Source organism: Panthera tigris, chromosome B3 (assembly GCF_018350195.1).
Source record: "Panthera tigris isolate Pti1 chromosome B3, P.tigris_Pti1_mat1.1, whole genome shotgun sequence".
NCBI classification, from domain to species: domain Eukaryota; kingdom Metazoa; phylum Chordata; class Mammalia; order Carnivora; family Felidae; genus Panthera; species Panthera tigris.
Window position 1 is genome coordinate 41241925 of NC_056665.1, and position 12158 is coordinate 41254082.

Here is a 12158-nt window from a genome sequence, read left to right on the forward strand (position 1 = left end):
TTTCCCCTTTTAGCTTGCCTACATATTTTATGGTTTATAAAGTATGTATTGCAGCTCTGCCATGTTCATTTTGAAAATTCCATTTAAGAACCAAAATTGTAAGGACAAGTAAACCATCTCAAAAAAAGTCTTGTTGAACTTTGTATTTCCTTTTTATAGTAGATGACTCTGAAATAATACTAAGTAAGAACTGGACTTAGTCACAATTACTCTGTAGAAGCTTTTATTGTACTTTTCAGACACAGTATTTCCTATATTCCAGTGAAACAATATTGAACAAACCAAAGTTAATCAGGTTGTTACAATTTTTTTTTAAAGACTTAAGAATTCTTTCATCTCTCATTTCCATAATATAAGTTTTTGTTTTAAAGTATTTTTGATGTCAGCCTAAATATTTGGCTTACAGTTATTTTATTTATTTATCCTAATGTTTTCATATGCTGCTTTTCCTGTTCTTTGTTTTAGTCATACAGAATTTTGTTTGGGTCATATACCTAATAAGTTGCATGTATTACATTGGGGTCAGCAAAGTATGCCTGGTGAACCAAGTCTGGCCTGCTACCTCTTTTTGTAAATAAGGCTTCCTTGAAATGCAGCCACACTCATTTGTTTATATATTGTCTGTGACAGCCTTCCTATTACAACAGCAGAGTTGAGTGGTTGCAGCACAGACCTTTAAGACCCACAAAAACCTGAAATATTTCCTGTCTGACTCTTTATACAAAAAGTTTGACCCTTGCTTTAATTTGCCAAGAGGATTTTAATGGGTTGGCCACCCATTTCTAGAACATTTTGGGTTATATCAAAGCAATTCACTCTTTGTATATTCTTCATAGTTGAACCTTTGTGTAGGCAGGCACTTGACATTTCCGTGTATTGGTGACTCATGAAGTTGATTAATAACAGGAATTTGTAAGATCACCTCCCTCCCATAAAATTAAGGAATTAGCATTATTAATTTTATAGATCAGATTTTTGACCTCCATTTCCTCAATTGGAATTTGAGGACTGGATAATCTTCAAGGTCTCTTTTACATCTGTGGTTCTAACACTAGCTCATTGCACATTTTATTTTCATTTTGAAAAGTAATTTGTAAGTATTGGAAAACAACATTTTATTCTGAAATTTTATTATTGAACAAACAAGCTCAGTGCAAAGAGCCAAAAACTATTATTTGTAAGTTAAGGCTAAATCCACATTCTGGATTTGGGGTGCTTACAGAAATGGAAAATGATTATTTCTTTTTTTTTTTTAATTAGCTTCTGCTTTATTCTTTATAATTTTTAATTTAATCCATTATGCATACTTGGCGTTATTCTTTGGGTTGTTTTACTCTTTTCTGTTTTACGTGAAAAAAGTAATCAGCTATGCAGTTTGGAGAATTTTTCAGATTGGTTATTTTTCATGCTCAGTAAAACTGAAAATTCAGCATTTTTTAATCTTAAGAATTCTTGCTAAAACATGGAAGGCAGAGTAACCATGTCTTCTTTGCTATTCTAAATTATTCTAGTAGAATGCATATAAATTAATTCGGTTACTTTATAATATTAGCTAAATTTCTACATCTGATTTTGAAGTCCTGGGGTTTTATTGACACCAGTGTAGTAATTCAGAAATAAGTCAGGCAATCATTATTTATTAATTTTTTTTTCTCTGTGGGCATTAGTGTTTAAATAGTTCTCTTTCCATATCTTTTCCATCTAGTTATACAACAAAACAATTTTTGGAATGCATATTTTATTGACTACCTTAAGATGCATTCCTAATAGAGAAAGTTGATATATTCATGTGATAGGACATTATACAGTACTCACACAAATGAATTATGGCTACATGTAATAATGTGAATGAATATTGGCAATATACTGATGGAAGAGAGTATGCCCACAAAGATTACATAAAATGATACTTCTTTATAAAGTAAAAACTCACTAAAACTAAACATTATTTGTCTTGGCAATACATATAAGATAAAACAATATTTAACATTAATAAAAGCGAAGGAATGATAAACCCAGGCTTGGGGATAATATAGCCTTAGGTAGGAAGAGATATGGAGAGATGGATTAGAGGAGGAACAGATAGGTAGATACAAGTTACTATCAGTTTTCTAGTTCTTGTGTTCACATTTATTATTAATAAATATGAATACAAAAGCAGGCCATGTGTGGACCAGTGATAAGAGATTATCATGAGCCAAGGATTATGGTTAATCTAATTCATGTACCTGATATCAATTAAATTAAAAAAGACAAAGCTTGTAAGAATTGGACATTTATATATTTATTTAAAGCTAATATTGGCATATGACTTGTTGTGTTCAAACATACTAACGTATTTGTTGTCTAATGTTTTAGTCTGTTTAGTCTAGAAAATGTCCACTGGCCAAACTAATGATATTATATTTAGCAACTATTGTGACATCACTTGATAATTTTAAATAGATATCATTTTACATCAAATCTCATATATTCTTGTCTGTGAAACTTTGCTTCCTCTATATAGGAGTTTCACAACATGCAGTAAATATGCATATGACACAGTGAAAGTGTTCCTTATATTAATGAAACCCAAAGGGTGATGTTTGTGTCTCCTTTTTGTATAAGTTTACTTGCCCTTCTATATCCATTTTTTGGTAATGTTTCATTGCAGATATGTAGACACTTTGCTCAGTCTTAACTTACTCTTTGCAATGATAATGTTAAATTGGATGAAATTCTAGTACTTGTAGGTCTTACGAGCAGTGTTCCAAGTGCCTAGTTCTTTTGTGTTCGTAAATGATGGTCTAGTTTAATATCGCAGAGCATTTTAAGCTAAGCATTTTGAGAGCAGCTTCTGCCTTTCTTTTTCTTGTGGCAGTGTGTTGCTAAAGCGCTTTCAGAGACACTGATACATCAAACAGGGCTTTCCCTTTATTTTCTTACATTGCTCTGGTTTTTGTTTGTTTTTTGTTTTTACCAAAGCATTTTGCTCAGATTCACTTAATGCATGCATGTAATTCAAACGTTGAGTGTCCATTTCTCACCAGTTGGTATGGTAGCAGCACTCAGCCCTCCCCTAGTTTCAGAATGTATGCTCTACTTGGTTGTTATTGATACATGTTTGTTCTGTTTGTATGTAGGTCCTATGCACAGTCAATTGGAATCCTTGAGTGACTCTTGGGCTCGCCTGAAACATAGCAGAGACTGGTTATGCAACTCCTCTTACTCCTTTGAGTCTGATTTTGATCTTACCAAGTCTTTGGGAGTTCACACTTTGATCGAAAATGTTGTAAGCTTTGTGAGTGGAGATGTGGGGAATGCTCCAGGTTTTAAAGAGCCAGAAGAAAGTATGTCTACGAGTCCCCAGGCCTCTATCATTGCAATGGAACAGCAGCAGTTAAGGGCAGAAGTAAGTCTTTGATACTTACTCCTCAAGAGGCACTGTGGAAACTTAAATGTAATCACTGACTGTACAATAGTAGAAAAAATTTTTCCTTTTCATCTACTCTTTGCCTCTCCCTCTCCTGCACCTGAACTTTTTGATGTCACTATCATATAATGGCATAATATATTGTTTGAAATGGACAAAGTGCATTTTTAATTGCCATCTCTTAGAGCAAGATACTGTAATCTTAAGTCTTGCCTTGTCTCCTAGAAACTAAAATGAGACTGGCTGGTGAGCATGTACATCTGCTTCTTAGAGCCTCCGGTTTTGACCCATTTGTCTCCACTTAGAAAAGGCTAGATTAGGACACCACAGTAGTAATGATGAATGCTGAAGTTAGTGAACAGAACTTTAAAGGGACCTGAGATGCCTGTGTAGCCTCATAGTATTTCCCTCACAATATTTATTATTCTGGTTTTAACATGTACACAAATTCTTTAATATTCTTCCTTTAGGATGTGGAGGTTAATTCCCGTTCTTTTAAAGTAAGCAGGACTTAGTGTCTCGGAGCTAGCAGAGTATGAAAAGGGAAAAAAATGAATAATTTTACATTGCAGAAACCTGACACACATCACCTTAGCCAAGTGATCAAGATTAACATTATCAACAATAAGTTATAGTGACATCATACATCCCTGAAAATAATGTGTTGAGAAGAGGACTTTTATAGTATTTTCCCCTAAATCCATAACTCTAGTCCAGTCATGAAAAAATATCAGGCAAGCCCAAATTGTGGGACATTCTGTAAAATACATGAACAGCTCTTTCGAAGGAAAGATGGCAACTGGGACAGACTAAAAGAGACTAAGGAGACATGACAACTGAATGCAAAATGGTATCTGGGATTGGATCCTGGAACAGAAAAGGAACATTTTGGGAAAACTGGTAAAATCCAAATAAAGTCTGTAGTTTAGTTATAGTGATGTACCAGTGTTCATTTCTTAGTTTTGATAAATGTACCATAGTCACCTAAGATGGTAACATTAGTGGAAAGTAGGAGGAAGGCATACAGGAATAATCTATACCATGTTTTCAACCCATCTGTACTATTAAATGTACAGTTATTTCAAAATAAAAAGTTATTGGAAAAAAAAAAAAGAGGGATAGGCTGATGGACTACAGTGGTAGGTTTTGCCCTCCTAGGGAAGAGAGAGCCAGATGTTCAAGAGACCCACAGAGAAACCTTCCAGAAATTCTTTTTCTAATTCTTGAACTAAACACTATTCATTCTATTTAACTTCCCTGTAAGTGAAGGAAGCAATAATCATAACACTTTATGGTTTTGAACCCTTCATATATATATATATATATATATATATATATATATATATCCATCCTCATGAGCATCACAGTAGCTATGTGAGTAGGTTAGAAAAGTACTATAGGATTAGCCTTATTTGACACATGAAGAAACTGCAATTCAGAAAGTTAAGTGAGTTTCCCAAGGCCACAAAGTACATGGAAGAGTCTGGCCTTGAAATTAGGTCTCATACATCCAGATCTGCTTTCCTCATTGTCCTGTGTAGCCTCTTAATTACTGAAGTGTGCTAGTAGAGTTTTTAGAAATATTTTGATTTTAATATTAAAATAAATGTTTACTTTAATAGAATAGAGCCCTAAGAAACATCAGGATTTTCTGTGCTAAGTATATTATCTGTGTTGGAATTCCTTTGTGTCTCAGTTCAGTGAAGAACTCTAAAATATATTTATTTTGCTTTTCTCAAGCTACGTTTAGAAGCACTTCACCAGATCCTCGTTCTGTTGTCTGGGATGGAGGAAAAAGGAAGCATCTCTCTGACAGGAAGCAGATCAAACTTGGGCTTCCAGTCATCCACACTGCTCACGTCTGTGAGGCTGCAGTTTCTAGCAGGGTGTTTTGGTTTAGGCACTGTGGGACATGCAGGAGCCAAAGGAGAGAGTGGCCGATTGCATCACTATCAGGTAGGTGACAGATCTGGCGTGTGAGGATGCACCTTGCAGTATATTCAGATTCTGGCCATTTTTTTTTTAAACATCAGTTTAATAATGCTAAGGTTTCTGGTGTTTAACATTGAGATTTAAAAATATAAAGACTTTTAAATGACTCTTAAAGCGATCTAAGTCGTTTAGTTTCCTGAGTAATAGTAGTATAGTGGAGATTAGGTGAACTATGGTACTGTTGTTTTTTTAGATCCTCTGCTGGCTCAGTTGTCATAACCCTTAGCCAAATTGGATAGAGATAGATCTAATTTGGGATAGGGATTGGTGTTTGGGAGGATGGGTTTCCAGAATTTACATTTATACTTTTATCATTTTACCCAGTTTCTCTGATGACTTGAAAAAAATTTTTTTGAGTGTTATCTTTATGTCTTCCATATTTAGAGAAGAAAAATTGCTTTGTGGGAAAGGAGAAAGAATATATAGAATCAGGAATTGTCAAGCATTTAAATATAAATTTATTATAAAGCTTTTATATATTGAACCATACTGAATAATTAAAAACTGCCATAGGGCTCTAGCACAGAGTAGGATAAAATGCTATTACTTTTATTTGGGTAGGAGGTGTCATTGTTACTAATAGAAAAAGTAAATCTTTATTCAGGATGGGATCAGAGCAGCTAAAAGAAATATTCAGATTGAAATCCAGGTGGCTGTGCATAAGATTTATCAACAGTTGTCTGCTACCCTAGAGAGAGCTCTACAGGCAAATAAGCATCACATTGGTGAGTAACTGCCCCCACAAATATAAGATGCAGATTACATTTTATGCTAGATACTTAATGTTCTATATCTTGTTTTAACATTAATAGGTCAATTTACATGTAAAAGAATACATATTTGAAAATGTAGTGGTGTTCCACATTACTATTTATATTTTTGAATATGCTTTGTTTTAGTGTGTTGTTTACTTCAAAGAAAATTCCCAATTGTTTTTCTTTCTTTTTTTTCTAGAAGCCCAGCAACGTCTCCTTTTGGTTACAGTTTTTGCTCTGAGCGTTCACTATCAACCAGTGGATGTTTCTTTGGCAATTTCCACTGGTCTGCTAAACGTATTGTCGCAGTTATGTGGTACAGACACCATGCTGGGACAGCCTCTGCAGTTACTGCCAAAGACGGGTGTTTCTCAGCTTAGTACGGCTTTAAAAGTGGCTAGTACAAGATTGCTCCAAATTCTAGCTATCACTACAGGGTGAGCATTATAGATGTCTTGATGGAACTGTATGGGACCTGGTCTTTTCTCATTTGAGTAATTTCCACTTCCCCCTCGTGTCCTTTATGTGTTTAAGTACATTTACCCTACTATGTTATTACCCTTTTTTTTCCCTGTTACTTCATGTAGGACTTACGCTGATAAACTGAGCCCCAAAGTAGTTCAGTCCTTGTTGGATCTACTCTGTAGTCAGTTGAAGAATTTGTTGTCCCAAGCTGGTGTACTACTTATGGCCTCTTTTGGAGAAGGGGAAGGAGAAGAGGGTGAAGAAGAAGAAAGAAAAGTTGACTCCAGTGGAGAAACTGAGAAGAGAGATTTCAGAGGTAGCATAAACCCTTTTTTTGTCATTATTTACAAGCATTTATTGAGTCCTCATGTGGATATTAGAATGTAGACTGCTTTCTGTTGTGAGGCGTGAAAGAATTTTTTTAGAAAGAATTTTCATTTACTCATTTATAAACTCTTTTGCTCTCCAAATAAGTGTGATTTCGATGAGCTCCTGACTGAACCTCTTCTCTAAAGTCTGTTAACCCTGATATAGCAACCATACTATTCCCTAAGTTCAGCTTCTCCTTGGCTGTCCTAGTTCTAGAATCTAGAGGTTCTAGGTGACTGATTCCCCCAGGTTCTGTTTTCTTAGCATTTGATCCTGACAACCCATCTTTAACCATAGTCTTGACTTAAGTGTTCCCTCAGGAACACAGGTTTTCATATATGGAAACTAGGTTAAAATTAAAGGAGCTGAACTTCTTGCTAGGCTGTTATGTTTCCTGGTCACTAAAAAAAAATTCTTATTATACTTAGTTGTCAGTTATTTGGTTGCTATACTATGACCATCTGCTCATAGCTTTAAAAAACTATAAAACTATAGTGAACATTGTATTTTTGTTAGAATTTAACCCTGAACAGTAGAAGTACTTCCTATATCTGCTACATAATTAAGGAATAAAGGTTTAAGATTGGCCATTTCTTAAAGAGATTTTTATGAAACTACCATGTCTTATTACTGTAATAAACTCTGGGAGACCTTAAATCCTCTCTGGACCAAGATGGCTGGCTGGCTGGCTGGCTAGCTAGCTAGCCAGCCAGATGAATGAATGGATGGAGAGAGAGCAAGTTACTTAACCTTTCTGTGCCCCCAATTCCCTCATCTGTAAATAAGGATAATAGAACCAACCTCCTTAGAGTGTTTGAAGACTAATTAAATGCATGTAAAGCACTTAGAGCAGTGTCTGGCACGTAGTGAGAGCTATGAATGTGGATGTTAATATTAATACTGGAATTCTGTACTAAATAATATTAAAATTAAATAAAGTAATATTTAAATAATATTGTGTATATAGGTGGGTGGATAGAGGAAATACCTGTGGATACAAAAATGATAAAACATGGTCTCTACCCTTAGAGACCTTCTAAGGTAACCAAGAGGCAGACATGTCAACAGATAATTACACTGTAATACAAGAAGCTCAGAAGAAATAGCTAAATCTCTTAAGTCAGAATCTAGGAGGATATATGAGTCTAATTAAGGACTAGCTTTTGGTTTGAGGGGCTACCCCTGTGTCACATTCCTTCTTCCTGTTTATATAAAGAGTGTGGTACTTCTACAAAGACCATGCCAGACTCACAAGGCATGGTAAAATAAACAAGCTTTTAATGCCTCCTCCTGTTTTTCTGAGATGCAGTGAGGGATACAGGGTGATTAAGGTAATAGTTTCTCACCACTCAGTGCTGAGTACTGCACATATGGACAGCAGGGAAGACCTAATAGAGTTACTTCTCAACTTATAGGCCCCTAGGAAAACTGGGCCCTTCCATATCTAGTAAAGAAAGAAGCACTGCTTCCATAAGTGCATCTCAGCAGGTGTAAGAGCAGATGGGATTCACATCCACTCCTCTCAGGTCGTCCTAGAGAGAGGGCTGTTGCACCATCTCTATTCATGGGGATGGCTGGGAGTGAGACTGATGCAAGTCAACAGTGGCCAGCTATTAATAACCCCACAGACACTCTAAAATACTTAACTGAAAGTAAGGTGTACCTTTGATTTCAAACTGGTATTGGTACTGAAACACATACCATCTCCAAGTTGTATTAACCATCTTTCTATTTAAGGTCTCCAAACTTAATTAATTTAACTAATTAACTAATTTAGTATCATGTTACAGAGATACTTGCTGGGAGTGAGGATGGGGAGTAGGATAGAGCCCTCATAACAGATTTTCCCAAGGATCTCTACCAAGAGAGAAGGCTTCATAGAAGAGGTAGCTCTTGAACTGGATTTTGAAGAATGTGTAGGAACAGGGTTGGAGTAGTATGTGGGTATCCAGCTCAGGCTAATAACTTTATATTCTTCATACTGATATTATAAAAATATTTGCTTATTAGCATTTAAGTAAAGAAGAGGTAGAGGACCATGTAGAGGAATTGTAGCAGAGGAGTACAATTGTCTCTCATTGTCACCAGCGTTCTAATTCTGTCATAGACATGCACACCCATCTCAGCAGAACAGATGTCCTCTAGTTATGACAAGATGTCTGTGAAAGTAGATTGCTGGCCATTTAAGTGTGGTGCCCTTGGTGCGGGGGTCTCCTTCTAAGTGACTCGTCTGTGTATTCCTTAATTTGACATGCCAGGATCTCCCTGAAAGGAATGCTGTGTATAATACTTGCCTCCAAATCATTATGATTTTATATGTTTTAGTGCCCTGTAGAGATTGATATTCTGGGCAACTGCCTCACTGGCATACTTCTTCCTCTTGGCTTTGAGTAGGATTTGCCAGGCTGAGAGGGTATGAAGGGTGATGGATGATGATAGAACGTGGTTTGTTATAGGAAGACCAGACAGTCCTCTGGCCTAAAAATGCACAGGGTGGAGGGAAACTATGAGAGGGGCGACAGGAGAGAAGCCGGTACTGCTACTGGTGGAAAAACCGAGAAGATTGCTTAGAGCAAGTTTATATAAGAGATATACATGGAGTTGGTGCTCAGGCAAACCAGACACAGCCTTAGAAATGTGTTTCTTTGTAGAATCTGAAAACACAAAGTCTTCTTTAGGGATGTTATTCTTAATTTGATGGGGCTTGGGGAGGTCACAGACGTTTTGAAAATGTGAATCAAGTTGTGAACTCTTTTACTAGTCAAATGTACACACAATTTTCATACAACTTTAGGGGGTTCACAGACCATTTCCCTCAGATTCTACCTCATAGAACTCTAGACTTGGATAGAGAACTGTTGCATTTTAAAATAGCAGTAAAAAAAAAATGCACAAAACCAAGTACACATACTTTGTTCTAGCAACCTCACTATTATTGTACACAGATGTAAAAAATGTTTTTAAGTTCGGCTTTGTTTTCTGACCTTTCCCCATGCTGTTCTTTAAGTTTTAAAAATTCAGCAGCCAACTGACAACTTAGATTTTGAATTAGGTTTGGGCTAACTACAATCTAAATGCAAGTTACTTGGTATGACTTTTTCCTGTTGATTTTTGGTTGTAATGTAAACTTTTCTCTTTACTCTTCAGCTGCTCTTAGGAAACAACATGCAGCAGAACTGCATCTGGGGGATTTTTTAGTTTTTCTTCGCAGAGTTGTATCTTCAAAAGCAATTCAATCAAAAATGGCTTCCCCAAAATGGACAGAGGTGCTTCTAAACATAGCATCTCAGAAGTGTTCTTCAGGTATATGACTTTTGCCTTATTTTAGAGTGTTTTTATACATTACGTGTATTTTATTCAGATAATACCGCACTTTAACAACATTGAATATTTGACCTTGATTTCAAGACTTTTGTTTTCTGAGTACTTACTTGGTCAAAAGAAAAGTCCAATTTCAGGAGTAAAAATTGATAGGAATTAATAGAAAGTAGCACCAGGCTAGATTATGGATTTAATCTAAAGAGAACTTGGCTCTATTTGTTTGGATTACCATAATAAAAATAAGCAGAGAACATCCTGTTTAATAATTGGCGCAGATTTTGATGTCACTTGTTGGATTATCAAAATGCAGATGTGATTGTCCATTCTCTCTAATCATAATATGATTTCTGTTGTCTTGATTGTAACTTCTGATTGTATGCTGTCTATGTGAGCTCTTTGTAATAAGCTTAACTCCAGGTTCTTAGTCTAAAAGTCTGGTCAGCCTTCATAGATTACTGTCAGTCCTTTCCTACTCTTTTTTTTTTTTTTTTTTTTAAGTTTATTCATTTATTTTGAGAGAGAGAGCACAAGCAGAGGAGGGGCAGAGAACTGAGAGAGAGAGAGAGAGAGAGAGAGAGAGAGAGAGAGGCATGTGGAGCTCAAATTCATGAACCATGAGATCATGACCTGAGCCCAAGTCGGACACTTAAATGACTGAGCCACCTAGGTGCCCCACCCTCCAGTTTTTTTTTAATTGTGGTAAAATATATATAAAATTTGCAGTGGTGTAAAATGTACAGCTTTTAATTATTTAAGTGTATAATTCAGTGACATTCACTATATTCACAGTGTTACTCAACCATTACTACTCTGCATTCTGGAACTTTTTTATCATTCCTAGTCTTTCTTAAATAGGCTAAAACAAATTTAATTTTCCATGGTATGTGTTGTTTTATATGTATACGTTCTCAATATACTTTGCTAGTTTTTCTTAACTCGTATAACTTATAACAGGCTTTTTTCTCATTTAATAAGGTGAAGCTTATATAATATTAAAGTCTTGGAGCATAAAGAAAAAACCAGATATTCATTTATTTTTAACTGGTTTTGTTGTAGTAGTAGGTATAAAAAAGAGCATCATTATTCTGACTCTGCTTTTGCTTACTTCAGAAAAGTACAAACTGCTTACTCCCCATTAATCCGAACAGTCTCTGTGAGGCAGTCAGGGCATGGATGGAGAAGCAATGAAAGGATATGAAAACCTGAGCTTTAGAGATTAACAGACCTGTTTAAAATTCTCCTTCTGCCTCTACTGAGCTATGGTCACATTACTTAACTTCTCTCAGCCTCACTTTCCTCATCAATAAAACAGGGATGTAATGTAGGATTTATAAAGATCAATAGAGTTAATGTGTGTGAAATGCATAGCATAGTACCTGGCACAGGTAGTTATTATAGTGCTGTTCCCTTTTATATACAGAAAAACTGAGACATAAACATGAATATTCATGTACATTAGTGGGTCTGGGCTAAGTCCAGAATTCTTGTGATAATAGGTTGAAGTGTTGTCCATTCCACCCATAAATGCTTAGGAGCCTCAAATATGTTTATTCAAGAAGTTCATTTACACTTTTTAAAAAAATTTCTTAATGTTTATTTTTGAGAGAGAAAGTGAGAGTGGGGGAAGGACAGAGAGAAAGGGAGACAGAATCCAAAGCAGGCTCCAGGCTCTGAGCTGTCAGCACAGAGCCTGATGCAGGGCTCCAACTCAAAAAGGTCACAACCTGAGCCAAAGTCAGACGCTTAACCGACTGAGCCACCTAGGTGCCCCATTTACACTTTTTAAAAAATGTTTATTTTTGAGAAAGAATGAGAGAGAGAGAGAGAGAGAGAGAGAGAGAGAG

The 12158-nt window shown here is 35.8% G+C and overlaps 1 protein-coding gene and 1 long non-coding RNA gene across 12 annotated transcripts in view; one reads left to right on the forward strand and one right to left on the reverse strand.

The window, feature by feature from the left end:
• The window catches only part of HERC1 (HECT and RLD domain containing E3 ubiquitin protein ligase family member 1), a 187125-nt gene that overhangs the window by 103536 nt on the left and 71431 nt on the right, over positions 1-12158 (forward strand). For all 10 annotated transcript variants that reach the window (XM_042988679.1, XM_042988678.1, XM_042988686.1 and 7 more), the window contains 6 exons: positions 3123-3391; positions 5153-5368; positions 6009-6129; positions 6359-6596; positions 6747-6940; positions 10141-10296. In XM_042988679.1, the coding sequence (XP_042844613.1) occupies positions 3123-3391; positions 5153-5368; positions 6009-6129; positions 6359-6596; positions 6747-6940; positions 10141-10296 (1194 nt within the window). The remainder of the gene's footprint in view (positions 1-3122; positions 3392-5152; positions 5369-6008; positions 6130-6358; positions 6597-6746; positions 6941-10140; positions 10297-12158) is intronic.
• LOC122239454 overlaps positions 1-12158 on the reverse strand; it is a 46621-nt gene that overhangs the window by 18292 nt on the left and 16171 nt on the right. The gene's annotated exons all lie outside the window — the stretch shown is intronic.